Raw genomic sequence first — 14,789 nt, forward strand, 5'->3', positions numbered from 1 at the left:
TTTTTAACGAGTCGAACTCGAACTATTAATTTGTTTATCACTTCTAGGCTATATCATTTTTATTTTCACACATTATTTTTAGTACTAATATTAATTGTCAAATAAAATTACATGATTTGAAAATTAATTCCGAACCAAAACTCATGACTACATATATTAACTTCCGAATAAAATATAAAAATATAGCCAAACAATATATTTCGCTCGGAAGTTAATTTTTAAATTATATAATTTTGTTCAATAATTAATATCAAAACCCAAAAAAAATATAACCTTTCAAAAAAATAAGGGTAAACTACATTGACACCCCTGAGGTTTATGTTTATTACAGTTTTTCCTTCACCTTTTTAAAATTACATTCTCCTCCATGAGGTTTAAAGTTTCATTACAGATTGTTCACCCTAGCAATTTAATTTTTTTAAATACCAATTTTACCCTTACTGGGTAAATTACATTGACATCCCTCATATTTTAAAAATTACAATCCCCTCTCCAAGTTTAAAGCAGCATTATCAATTACTCCTTCGGTTAGTATTAACCAAATCAAACCAAACCAAGCCTTAAGCCCCATCCCCTTCGGTTTGTATTAGTTGGAAAAAAATTTATTGGAAAAAAATTAATTGAAAAAAAAAATTGTTAGTCAAAATTTTAAATTTTTGTTTAAAAACCAACGTAAGATAAAAATTACACTGACACCCTTTGAGGTTTATGTTTATTACACTCGAAAGATAAAAATTATATAAAAATGATAATTTTTTTTTATTTTTTAACCAAAGTAATTTTTAATTTTTAATTTTTAAAAAAAAAAAATCAAACCATACATAATCTAAGAATCTTTGGATAAGTCATTTTCTTACGTTGGTATTGGTAACTTATTTAATTATTTGTTAATTTTACGACATTTTTACTATCTGAGACCTGTTTGGTAACCATTTCGTTTTCAGTTTTCAATTTATATTTACAAAAAATTTAAAAATTATCATAAAAACTTGTTTGATAATTTTTTTTTTGTTTTATAAATGGTTGTCTCGGTTTATAAATTTAAGAAAAAAACGTAAATTCAAAAAATGAGTTTACGTTGGTTTTTAAACAGAAATTTAAAAATTTGACTTACAAAATGTTTTTTCAATTAATTTTTTTTCCATTCAATTTTTTTCAATGAATTTTTTTTTTCAATTAATGCTAACCAATAGGGCAATTGGTAATGCTACTTTAAACCTTGGAGAGGGGATTGTAATTTCTAAAATATGAGGGGTGTCAATGTAATTTACCTAAAGACAAAATTGCTATTTAAAAAAATTAAGGGTAAATTACACTGACCCCTCTGAGGTTTGGTCTAATTACATTTCATCCCTTGACGTTCTGGAAATTATGTTTCCACCCCTGTGGTTAATAGTCTCATTTCACAAACTCCCCTACTTATACAAAAATCAACAACTCTTAGTAGAAAAATAGAGAAAATTACATTAAAAAAAAAAAAGTAAAGCAAAGGAAAATGAGAAGAAAAAAAAAACAGAGGAAGTAAAGGAAAGCATGAAAAGAGAGAGTATAAGTTCAATATTTTCATTCCGTCTAAATAATTACAATGACAGGGGCTAGTATAATTTTTTAAATGTCAATGGGGTGATATATATTAAACTCAAACCTTAGGGAGTGTAAGTGTAATTTACCCAAAAATTAAATTGCTAGAGGGAACAATCTGTAATAAAACTTTAAACCTCAGGAAGAGGATATAATTTCTAAAAAGTAAGAGAGGGCACTATAATAAATATAAACTTTAGAGAGCGTCAATGTAAATTACCCAAAAAATAATATGAGAAAATAAAACTCATCCTTTCACCATCACCACCACAACTCCCCTCTTTAAATATCACCATCACAGCCCACCCGCAGACACAATTGCCCTCCACCATCTTTACTCTTAAATTATATATACACAACATATATATGATGTGCTATAAATGTATTAGTGTCAGACTAGAAAATGAAATTCACTAAATCAAATTAAATCGTTAAAATTTGATATCTAGATTTAGTTTTAATAACAATACTAGTTTTTACACAAAATGGAGTATATATAATTATGTGTGTCAATTTCCGACCACACTGTCAATCAAACAATCAGCTGCAGAACACTGGCAGAATTTTTTAAATGTCAATGGGGTGATATATATTAAACTCAAACCTTAGGGAGTGTAAGTGTAATTTACCCAAAAATTAAATTGCTAGAGGGAACAATCTGTAATAAAACTTTAAACCTCAGGAAGAGGATATAATTTCTAAAAAGTAAGAAAGGGCACTATAATAAATATAAACTTTAGAGAGCGTCAATGTAAATTACCCAAAAAATAATATGAGAAAATAAAACTCATCCTTTCACCATCACCACCACAACTCCCCTCTTTAAATATCACCATCACAGCCTACTCGCAGACACAATTGCCTTCCACCATCTTTACTCTTAAATTATATATACACAACATATATATGATGTGCTATAAATGTATTAGTGTCAGACTAGAAAATGAAATTCACTAAATCAAATTAAATCGTTAAAATTTGATATCTAGATTTAGTTTTAATAACAATTCTAGTTTTTACACAAAATGGAGTATATATAATTATGTGTGTCAATTTCCGACCACACTGTCAATCAAACAATCAGCTGCAGAACACTGGCAGAATAGATTAAGCCCGAACGACCTGTCACAAAAAGAAAAGATTCCGACGGTGGTTCGTCCACCCGAGGGCACTTCGACAATCAAGTCGGGTGCACTTCGACAATCAAGTCAATTATCTCTCAAAGATAGTAAAAGTACTTAACTCACTATTCAGAGCATAAAAAGCATGAGGGTGCCTCTCTTTTATAGCCAACACAAATCTAGTCCCAATAGAAGCCTAGCTTCAATGGACTTAGGATTACTGTTAATCTTGAACTCCTAGTAGGATTGGAATAAATTCTCTAAGAGTCTTATCTTTACCCAAACTGAAGTCCTCTCTCATTCTAGGACTCTTGTTCCTTATCCGCTTATCCCGGATTCCAGAGATAACCTCGGCCTAGCCAAGATGATCTCGACGTCACGACTAGAACACATGGCATCTTAGCTGGCACTTCGGTGACACCTCGACTATGCATTGTCATTCAAAAATTATGTTCCCACAATAACCATTTATAAGTCCGTCATTTTCAAAATTTGATAGACAAATTGAGTGAGTATTGGTGTTTACTCATTTCTTTAATATTCTTTAAAATAAAAATAACTTAACATGTTTAAATTTTAAATTTGTGAAATAAAAAAATTCTTTCGTTTTCTTTTGGTACATTGGAGAGCGATGAGTATTTCAAATGAAACACTCATATAACTGGCTGAATCCCAGGTTTTTTTTGTTTTTGTTTTTTTTAATCTTTCAAAAATCACTTCAAAAAAATACAATATCCAAACGCAGCCTAACAGAAGTTTTATGAGCCAGGTCTTCTCCCACTTTCTGTAGCAAGCCATGGCAGAGAAAAACTGAAGTATCTCACATCACAACTACCTTTAAAATGATTGTGTTTCAAGAAAAATAATGAGAAAAAGAAAGGAACAATAAGTGGATTTATTACATTGAAGGTATAGAAGTGTAACAGTATCACATTCTTCACAAAATAATCAAAGCTGGAAAGCTGTTTTTTTTGTCTGAAATCATTCACATTCTTAAAAATGAGAAAAGAAAGAGAAAAACTTCCCACGGCAGGACCTACCCAAGGGGGGATTGACTTCACCCCCAAAACCAACAACCTCAAAGCAATAAATAAAATAAAAATGATTAACATACTTAGAAGTAATAATTCACAAATCAAATGATCTATCTTTTTAATCTTCAATTCTTCACTTCGATAACCTCTCAAGTCCACGTGGAAATTATTTTCTTCAATGCTCCTTCATCAGGAAACAACTGACTGGCCAGTGCTGTTGTGAACACATAAACCAAACATAGAATTTAAAACACAGAATGAGTGATATTTGTGATTAATTTCTGTGTTCCTAGACTTATTCTTGACTAACCCCTCCATTTGTCACATTTTTCTCTGCAATGGAACTGACTTCCACCTTTGGTGGGCCTGAATGCCGCCTCGGCGGCCTAGCTGGTGAAGCTGGGAATGACAGCCGTTTCTTTGCAGGCCCCGCTGATTCCTTCTCTGGCAGTGTCCCATTCTCCAAACCCAATGGCCTTTGCATCCGTGACTTAGCTTTCGCTGACTTAGTGGGTGCCATGAAACTTGGAACTCCCAGAGAGCTTGCTAAGCTCTCATCATCCCTCACTGATGACCCTGCAATGCTGTGCCTCCTATTCTTCTCTAACTGCACACTGAACATGCTCTTTCCATCAGAATCTGGGCTAAACATGTTCCCTTTCGGGCTTGCTGGCTTCAATTTCTTTGATACTGTTGAAGATGCTGACTTTGATGGAGGAGTTGAAGGGGAACGGTGGCTAGGACGACGATTCGGCTTTTGGGTGGAAGTCGGGGAAGGTTTGTCAGAGTTGAGTTGATGACGAGCATAAGCCTTGGTGATTTCTCCTCCAGCTAGGTTGAGGCTGGCACTCTTTGTGGATAATTGGTCGTTATTGAATTCTTTCTCAGTTGTACTTTGAGTCTCCCATGGACGGGCTTCCATCCATCGGTCTAGCCAACTCCAACCCCAGTGAGGATTAGTTGGGTCCATGAACAATAGTGTTGCAGATCTTGTCGACTTCTTCCAGTTTTGCTGCTTATTTCAAATTTGGGAAACTAGATCAAACGCTGAAATTCTTTAAACTAAATAAAATAGCATGAAATTTTGAAATGGCCAGATCGACAACTAATATTGTAGATCTAGACATTTGCAACTTTTCAAGTTTCATCTATGTTTGTGTTACGATGTCACAAATTCATGCAAATGAGAGTTATAGTCCAAAACCTCTTCATATTTCAAACACAACATTTCTTTTATTTTTGGGTAATAATCTGAATTCTGAATGACTATATATGTCTCTTTCAACAATGTTGATGTTCATCAGAATATTGATTGAATCTTGAATGTTTGACGACTTAATGGATTTAATAAGTATGACCTACCATGTTCAAGATCTTTGATGGGTTTTTTAGATTTATGGTTTTTTGATTTTTTTTGTTGATTTTTGTTTATTACACTTGCGTATTATTGAAAACTAAAAAATTCAATTTATTGAAGTGAAGTCACTTTCCTCATTATGATATTAAATGAAATCAAAGCTTAACCATTCTATGTCTACAGATGATTGAGTTGAGCAAGTTGTGCAACCACTGGCCTTATTATTTGATTGGCTAGACCAACTTAAAATACAAAAGATGACATGGACAATTTACTATTTTTTATTTGTTCATTTTATATATTTTTTTAGAGGGTCAATAAAACTTTTGTTTGACTATCTGATGCAAACAGCATGGCATGTGCTGTTCACTTGTGCACACTGTCAACATGTAGAACCATATATCTAGCTTATGAAGATGCTCAAAATATTGAGGAATAATTTAAATATTAAATTTTTTTTACAAGGATACAGGATGTGACTTCAAGAATTAAGAAAAAGGAAAGGAAATAAAAAAATTATAATTAAGAGAGAATTTTAAATTATCTAAAACTGAAAAAGCATGTAGAAAAACAAGCAAATAGGCATCATTGTTATGGTGGTTAACAAGGTAGAGCTCCTGAGGGGTTTAAGGTGAGAAAATAAGTAAAACCAAGGAGGCCAAAGATATAGAGTTACACGAGAATACAGGTTGTAGAGATTTAGGAAGCTTTGTCGTGCCAGGATTTTGATCCTCAATTTGTTTATAGGAAAACAAGTTGGTAAAAAATTGATCTATCAACATTGTTTAGCAATTGATCTAAATTTATATGAACGTGGTCTTCCTTTAGCTTATGCCAAAAGTCTGGGGCAACCAGAAGGCACTTCGCTTGTCTATATACTTAATTGCAGTGGTTGCAGAAGAAATTAGAAAAAGTCCAAACATGATTTTTTTCTTTAATACAAAAACGTTTTCTGCTGTGCCAAACACTAGAAAATACTATAAACATTACCTGATGAGAGAAAGAATAAGCCAGTGCTCTCTCTCTTCTGATGGCTGCCTCATACTTGCCAAGTAAGTTTGCTTCAATCTGTTCTTTTGATTGTAGACTGTCATCCCATTCCTCTCCTATCTGTTTACAACATTAAAACCAATTCTGTTCAGATGAAGGCACAAAGTGAAGAACTAACAAAAGAGCAATTTGTTTCTGGATAAAGCACAGAACAAATAAACAAAAGAACACTTAGCTTACTGTTTGGTTCTTGGATTTGAATAGGGATTTTATGAAGTAAAAGGAAAATGGATTCATTTCTCTCCACATATCCCTACTCGAATCTAAGATCCAAACACAGCATTTAGCTGAGGTTTTCTATTGGAAAAGTCTTTTGTTCATGATAACTCAAATAAGAAACTATTTGGAAACTGGAAAATCTAGTATGCAGTGCCTGCCAAAAGTTCAATTGAAATGATACTGAATCAGCATTGCAATTTGCAATCCTATGTGCATTTCACCAAATACACATCCTGGGGAACTTCTTAGCAGGTCAGACTTCTACAAAAAGACACAGTGTCTGCCTAATATTACACAACCGATTTAGATTGCATCAAATTCATTCCTAGTCCTAGATTACCAATAGCATCTTAAAATATGCCCGGTGACACACTCAATGCTACATCACATACTGGGTTACGTAAGTAAAGCAATTTGGAAGACATGAATAATGAAAGATAACTAACCTGCAAACTTAGTTCTTTTGCACGTTTCTGTAGGAGCTGTCTCTGGAGTGCCTGATTCTCTTCCGACATCCGGATCCTTCTGGACTGGATCTGAGATTGCACACGGGCTAGAGTCTGCATGCATCTTAAAGCATTTGAAGTTTGCCGTATAACAGGAGTCCCTTGTACCAATGATTTCAGCCTGACAAGCCCTCTCAAAGCCCTCAATGCCCTTCTTGCCTGAAGACAACGGATACCCAATGGCAAACTGGTTGATAAGTTCCATGATTTCTCATGTAATCCAATGCTAAAGTCAAAGAGAAGAAAAATAAGAAAATAAAAAAGAAATACTTTCAAATACAATACATAACTTTCAAACATTCTCATTAGGCTTGCAATGGAAAACTTTCTCCTAGGAGAATATGCTGTGATTCAAATGTGGATTTAAGCAATAAGAACTTGTACAAGATTTGTAAGAGCAATTTTTTATCAAAATTACATAGAAACTTCTTTGTCAGCAAACAAACCAAACCAAACCAAACCAAACCAAACCAAACTAAGCCCTTTGTCTCAATCGAGTAGAGTCGGCTACATGAATCCTTTTTCACTATTTTGCTCTATCAAGGCCTATATGCTCAAGAATTGGCATAAAATAAAATGCAATGTGTTTTTTTGTTTTTAGTTTTTATTTTTATGTATGTACAAGGAGACATATACCATATATCCACGGAATGCCGTTTGAATTTTGATTGCGGCAACTTCCTCCTTCCATTCACCTGTCAACTGAGTCATGGCAGTGGGAGGAACAACCTCTGCAGCAGCTTGAACAGCTGCAACGGGAGACTCAGCTGCCACGTCAGCGGCAACTGGAGCAGAATATGCATGTTTATCTTGTTCATCCTCCACTTCAGTCAAATCCAAATTCAGCTCTTCGGGCGGAGAAAGAGGATGAGGCGCTGTGACAGTATCTAAAGATGGTGAATCAGGAACAGTAGGTTTTTCCTTTCCAAACCATTTCTTCTTCGATTTCTTTGATTTCTGAAAATTAGTTAGTAAATGTATTAGAAACCCATTTGAAATCAAGATATTTACTGCAGAACCAAACAGAAAAATTTCCCAAACCTGGTTTTTCTTTTCCTTGGATTCTGGGCTGAAAGCTTTCTTTACTGAAGAAAACCAGTTCCCTTTACTCTCCATCTATATATCATTCCTCAATTTGTCCTGTTTTGACAACAAAACAACACAGAAAAATATAAAAAGATTTCAGCTTTTTCAATAATTCTAAGATGCCAAACAAACCTATAAACCTATTTCTATGCATTTATTTGGAGAAATCTCAAAACCTCTGTTAAGTTGTTGAGAAAACTGGAGGAAAATAAACTGATAATGAAAGTTCGACTATAATGTTCGTGCAGTCTGGTCTCAATTGATGCAGAACACACCTCAGAGAGGCCATTCGTTGATTTAGGCACAATTGAGTGGAGGTCTCTAATCGCCTGGCCCAAATTATGAACAATCTAAGATTTAGTTCCAAGTTCTTTCCTTATCCACCATTTTCTCAGCTACCAAACAGATAGATTAAAAGACCAGGAGCCCAAATGGCTACTCTCCAAGAAAAAAGATAAAATACTCAGATGTTAAATTGGCAAAAACTTCAAGAAAAATCAACAAGTCACTTTAAAAAACGACAGTAAATCCTCTATTATTTTGCCGAGTAAACTGCAAAAAAATAAACGAAAATGAAAGTTTGATAGTGGGTTCTGGTCCCAATTGATGCAGAAAATTCAGTGGAGGTCTATAACCACCTGGCCTAAATTATAAACTATCTAAAGATGTAGTTCCAAGTTCTATCCTTATCCATCATTTTCTCAGCTACCAAACAGATAAATTAAAAGATCAGGAACAGGAACTCAAATGGCTACTCTCCAAGAAAAAAGATAAGATACCCAGATGTCAAATTGACAAAAACTTCAAGAAAAATCAACAAATCACTTTCAAAGACAACTGAAACTGCAAGTTTCCAAATAACAGAAAGCTACTATTATGTTTGGCGTGCAAGAAAATTAAAGAAACACAAAGTACCTCTTAAGTGAAGTTGCCAGATCTCTCAGAGCTTCTTCTTCTTCTTCTTCTTCTTCTTCTTTTGCTGTCAGTTTGTTTCCATAAATCAATGTATGTATGCACAAACAAAAAAGATGAGGAGTTGGACCCCTCTAATTTGGGGGTTATAGCTAAGAGAGGGAGAGAGAGAAAAAAACCCAGATCTTGCCAAGAAAGTTCAACGAATAGAATATGAGGAGAGGAATAAGAATAGCATAACAACAGCTGGTTCTTACTTGTGTGAACTACCCCTACACTTATTAGGTTCGGCTAGTTGGGTCCCTCTTCATCATCAGACCATACCCTTTACCCTCTCATGTTTGTTTGTTTTTTTTTTTTTTTTTTTTTTTTTTTTTTTGGTGGAAATGATTGGATGGTGCCGTTGGCTTTCTTTACTTTCTTGGAACAATGGGGTGTTTGGTGCCGCTTTTTTAAGTCAATTTATGGCTTCTGGCTTTTAAAAAGTTATTTTGGACTGTTTGGTTAAACTTATTTCAAACAGCTTCTGATTCTAACAACTTATTTTAAGTCAAAAAAGCTGATTCTGAGAAGCTACTCACCCCTTGCTTCTGATTATCAGCTTCTGCTGTGGACATGTTAATTCACCGTTATACTCTTAGATTTTTTTATTTTTTACTTTTTTAAAAATAGAAAAAGACTTAAATGGACTATTAAATATTATTATTATTTTTTATGAAAAATGTAGACAAATAATGAAAAAATAAAAATTAATTGAAAAAGCTACTTCACAGCTTATTTAACAAACACTACTCAGCAACTTAAATCTATAATCCAACAGCTATACCAAACAGATTAACCGCTTCTGATTAAAGTCATAATCTATAATCTGTTAAGCTATAATCTATAATCTGTTTTAACAGCTACACCAAACACCACCATGACTACCTCCTCTCATTCAACAGGGTAAAAAACATTTTTTTTTTATCAGGGCTGTTATTTTGATCTCACTTTACTCTAAATATATTTTATATTTTGTTTTTATTATACATAATTATATTAATATTCTTTCACATAAAATAAAAATAAAAAAATAAATATATTTAAAGAAAATTAGATTGAGAATAGTATAAGAATATCCATAAAGTGGCCAATATGTCACATGTTTATTTTATTTATTTAGTTATTTATATTATATATATTTATTGTATATATTTAATTAGTTTAATGGTTAATGGGTAACTAATGTCTATTTACTATCCCATATGGTGGTTTCGTGATACCTTGCAACTTCCTGATTGTGGGAAATTATAAGGAGTTACACTTAGATATGGGTCTAAACCTATCTATATATATGTCTGTGATAGCCATTAAACATAAACGACGTTTTATGAATAGAATATGCTTGAAACTCTGTTCTTTCCACTTCTCCCATATGGTTCTGTAAAAGTGTTCAATGAGTGGGTTTTGTTTGTACATTCAAGATTTGATCATTCAAGGATAAAGACTCAAAGGCTTGAACATCATGGCAGGATGTATTCTTCTTTCTGAATTAAAATTATTTTAATTCTCACAATTGGTATTAAAGCCTCCTTCTGTTTGTTGTTCAGCATTACTGTAATTTATGGAGGCCAAATCTTGTTAGATCATATTTTGTTTTGTTTTCGTTTATGCTATCCATATAATATAATGGCCTGATCACTAGCACACTACTGTGGCATAAGGAATCAGAGACCCAAAATTATTTTCAATTATTATTCTCAGTTTTGAGAATTCATGAAACTTGTTTATTTTAATTCTACTGTTCGAAATTGATTATGCAAGTGTGTAATGGTTTGCGGCATTTAGATTGGTTAATATCTATATGGGTATAAAGCATATCTTGCTGCGTAATTAAAAAAAAAAAAAAGAAAGAGTGGAGGGGAGGGGGAAGTAAAGATTGAATCACCAAATTATTTCTGGTTTTTTATTCATCATCTCTAATAATAGATTTCCAGTGGGATTAGCTTTATTAAAATCTAAATTTTATTCTTTAAAAAAAAATATTTTTCTTTCCATTGATTTAGTGAATTTATATGTCTAATAAACGTGGAAAGTAGCAGATGATCAACTTTTATTGGGTTCTTCTTGTGGAGATCACATTGATTTATAATTACTTCCTTTATTTTTGGACTTTTGTGATTATGGTTTTACTGTTGATCAAATACTATGCATTCTGATAACTTTATATGCATTAGACAATTAGTTCTGTAGATGTGGTTATGAGTAGATCAATATTTAGCCTTAACCTTTGAAACCTACGCCAGTTTAATTTATTGTTAAATATTATAGTAGGAATGGCATGTTGTGAAAGACATTTTATTGTAGTTGTATGTGAAAGTAATGAGCAAATTTAATTGAATTTCATACAGTGAATTATAACATGTTCTTTTATAATTTTTATAATTTTTTAGATTCATTGGCATGTTATCTAAAATAATGTAATATTATATTACATGCATTAAGGTAATTATTTATGCATTGAAAATTCATGTGAAATAAGAGCATGTATACACTATGTGTTGGGCTTATGAAATTTATTTTAGTCCAATTTTTAAGCAAAATCTAGTATAAAGTTGAATTACATGTGTTTGGTCTTGGGATTTTTCATGTGATATTACTCTGATTATATGTATTATACATTATGTGCATTGAAAGATTATGTATTTGTTGTGACTATAAGGATTTGCTCACATTAATAAATTATGCCATATTTAAAAAATTTATTCTGTTTTACGAGTAGCCACAGCATCTTAAGACCTAAAGATGTGATCCTCAGTATTTTGATCACATAAAGTTAAAAATTAATTTGGCATTTTTACATTGCAATTTTGTTTTATAAACAAGTTCTTGGTCCCACAGGAAAGTAATTATTTATAAAATTTAATTTGAATAAGATAATGGATTGGGTATTAAAGGGATTGAACACTCTAAACCCACATGTATGAGTTTTCTTTTCCTTAAATATTTCGGAACCCATTAGTCTTATTATAAAGTAATAGCAAATCTAATATAGTTTAGTGACCTCTACCCACAGGAAGGTTTAGATTTGTTACTAAATTTGACATTGGTTGATTCAGACTATAGCTATTGTTTCAAAGCATTAATAATGTTCTTGGTAATTGCAGTGATTTCTACCTCTGTACTATCTAATAAGTCTTCTCGTATTCCATTCTTGAACAGTGATAATTTTTCAGACTGGAAGGACAAAATCCTTATAACATTAGGATGCATGGACCTCGATTTGGCACTCCGTGTGGATGAACCTCCTGAACCCACGGACGAGAGTTCCGCTGCAGAAAAGAGTGCTTATGATAAGTGGGAGCGATCCAATCGCTTAAGCCTAATGCTCATAAAGTCACATATCAGCTAGAGCATTAGGGACTCAATCCCACCATCTGATAAGGTCAAGAACTACATGAGGGCTATTGAAGAGCAATTTGTTAGTTCTGACAAAGTATCAGGAATGAAGTATAACAATTCTAGGAGTATGCGTGAGCACATTATGGAAATGAGGGACATTGCAGCTCGTCTTAAGTCCTCAGAGATTGAGAAGAAAGGTAATCTCATATCTCTTGTGTGTTATGAATCTAATTTTGTTAATACTTATCAATATGATTGGTGGATTGATTCGGGTTCTACAATTCACATTGCTAATACCATGCAAGGCTTCCTCAGCCTAAGGAAATCGACGAGAAGTGAACAAGGCATCTATTCGGGCAATGAGATACGTTTGCACGTCGAAGCTGTTGGAACTTTTAGACTTGTTTTAAAAAATGGCTTTGTTTTGGATCTTGAAAAAGCATTTTACATTCCATCTTTTTCAAAAAACTTAATTTCTATTTCTAGACTAGTACCGTTTGGATTTGAATTTCAGTTTGTTGGTGCAAATTTTAGTTTGTTTAAAGACTCTGTTTCTGTAGGATATGGTACTTTAATTAATGGTTTGTACAAATTAAATCTGGATCCTGTTTTTGAACAAAATCTTTTAACCTTGCATGGTGATATTGGCATTAAGCGTAATATTGTTAATGAGTTCTCCTCTATTCTTTGGCATAGGAGATTGGGACATATCTCCATTGAGAGAATAAAGAGATTGGTTAATGATGAAGTCCTTCCGACTCTTGATTTTATCAACTTTGGTATTTGTATGGACTGCATAAAGGGAAAGCAAACCAACAAGACCAGTAAAGGTGCCAAAAGGAGTGAGGAAATTCTCGGAATCGTACACATTGATATTTGTGGACCATTTACTCCACCTTGTCTGAATGGTCAGAGATATTTTATCTCATTTATTGATGACTTCATACGATACATGTATCTCTACCTCTTGTTTGATAAGGCTGAGGCACTTGATGCTTTTAAAGATTATAAAGCAGAGGTAGAGAAACAAACAGAAAAGAAAATTAAAATTGTGAGATCAGATAGGGGTAGAGAATATTATGGGAGGTACACAGAATTGGGACAATTACGAGGTCCATTTGCTAAGTTCCTTAAGAAAGAATGCATTATTGCACAATATTCAATGCCTGGCACACCACAACAAAATGGTGTTGCTGAAAGAAGGAACTGAACACTTATGGACATGGTAAGGAGCATGCTTAGTTATTCTAATGTGTCTATAAATTTATGGGGTAAAGCTTTGAAAACCGTTGTGTATATCTTAAATAGGGTTCCATCCAAGGTTGTTCCCAAAACACCATTTGAGTTATGGAAAGGATGGAAGCCAAGTTTGAGACACTTACATGTTTGAGGTTGTCTAGTTGAATTGAGGGTGTATAACCCACATTTAAAGAAATTGGACCCCAGAACAGTTAGTGGTTTTTTCATAGGCTATGCGGAAAACTCCAAGGGTTACAGATTTTATTGTCCTTCAAATTCACTTAGAATTGTTGAAGCCAGAAATGCTAAGTTTATTGAGGAAGTTGACCCTAGTGGGAGTTACCCTTGAAAGATAGAGTGGAAGGAATCACGGGATCCAAATACAACACTTGTGACTATAGGTGAATTGGTTGTCTTTTAGGATAATCAACCTGATATTTTTGAAAATCAACAAATTCAAGAACTTCCACCACAAGAGGAACAAGTCAACATAGAGCCTGTAGCTCAAGTCCCAATTGAGACTACAGAATTAAGAAGTTCCTCACGAGCTAGAAAGTCAGCAATTTCTGGTGATTATTTTGTATACTCAATAGAGTCTGATTTTGACATCGGACCTAAAGATGATCCTATTTCATTTTCCAATGCCATGAATAGGGATTATTCTAAATTATGGTACGATGCCATGAAGGAAGAGTTGGAATCTATGGCTAAGAATCAAGTTTGGAAAATTGTCGAGTTGCCTAAAGGAGTTAGAGCGGTTGGATGTAAATGGGTCTATAAGACCAAGAAAGACTCAAATGGCAATGTCGAACGATATAAAGCTAGACTTGTAGCTAAAGGTTTCACTCAAAGAGAAGACATCGATTATCATAATACCTTTTCTCCGATTTCAAAAAATGATTCATTTAGAATTATCATGGCATTAGTGGCTTATTTTGATTTAGAGCTACATCAAATGGATGTGAAAACGACATTTCTGAATGGGGATCTTGGGGAAGAAGTACACATGAAGCATCCTGAAGGTTTTTGTTCTGATAAAGATAGTCACTTAGTTTGCAAGCTCAAGAAATCCACATATGGACTAAAACAAGCTTCCCGATAGTGGTATTTAAAGTTCCACAATGTTATTACTTCATATGGTTTTACGGAGAATGTTGCGGACAACTGTATATACCTTAAGGTTAGTGGGAGCAAATACATTTTTCTAGTTCTATATGTGGATGACATTTTACTTGCATCTAATGATTTGAGATTGTTGCATGATACTAAACAATTTCTTTCCAAAAATTTTGAAATGAAAGAT

At 33.3% G+C, this 14,789-nt stretch overlaps 1 protein-coding gene across 3 annotated transcripts; it reads right to left on the reverse strand.

The window, feature by feature from the left end:
• Window positions 1–3,581: 3,581 nt before the first annotated feature.
• LOC114281251 (protein IQ-DOMAIN 2) lies at window positions 3,582–9,209 on the reverse strand. Of its 3 annotated transcripts, XM_082919332.1 has the most exons (7): window positions 8,870–9,114; window positions 8,230–8,283; window positions 7,910–8,008; window positions 7,505–7,825; window positions 6,809–7,027; window positions 6,084–6,203; window positions 3,582–4,748 (listed from the first exon to the last, which is right to left on the reverse strand). In XM_082919332.1, the coding sequence occupies exons 3-7, from the start codon at window positions 7,982–7,984 to the stop codon at window positions 4,032–4,034; spliced, it is 1,452 nt and encodes a 483-aa protein (XP_082775458.1). In that variant the 5' UTR covers window positions 7,985–8,008; window positions 8,230–8,283; window positions 8,870–9,114; the 3' UTR covers window positions 3,582–4,031. The 3 variants fall into 3 exon arrangements, with proteins under 3 accessions (XP_082775458.1, XP_028079495.2, XP_028079497.2); XM_028223694.2 differs by lacking the exon at window positions 8,230–8,283 and having other exon boundaries at window positions 8,870–9,209; XM_028223696.2 differs by lacking the exon at window positions 8,870–9,114 and having other exon boundaries at window positions 8,131–8,283.
• Window positions 9,210–14,789: the final 5,580 nt, after the last annotated feature.

This window comes from Camellia sinensis, chromosome 3 (genome assembly GCF_055761805.1).
Source record: "Camellia sinensis isolate YWXY chromosome 3, ASM5576180v1, whole genome shotgun sequence".
NCBI classification, from domain to species: Eukaryota; Viridiplantae; Streptophyta; class Magnoliopsida; order Ericales; family Theaceae; genus Camellia; species Camellia sinensis.

Bases quoted from the DNA above. Each gene is read 5' to 3' on its own strand.
- LOC114281251 (XM_028223694.2), bottom strand. From the start codon at position 7,984: ATGGAGAGTAAAGGGAACTGGTTTTCTTCAGTAAAGAAAGCTTTCAGC. The intron at 7,826-7,909 runs GTTTGGGAAATT...ACTAATTTTCAG, and splicing joins CCAAGGAAAAGAAAAACCAG to AAATCAAAGAAATCGAAGAA. The intron at 4,749-6,083 runs GTAATGTTTATA...TGAAATAAGCAG, and splicing joins CTTATTCTTTCTCTCATCAG to CAAAACTGGAAGAAGTCGAC.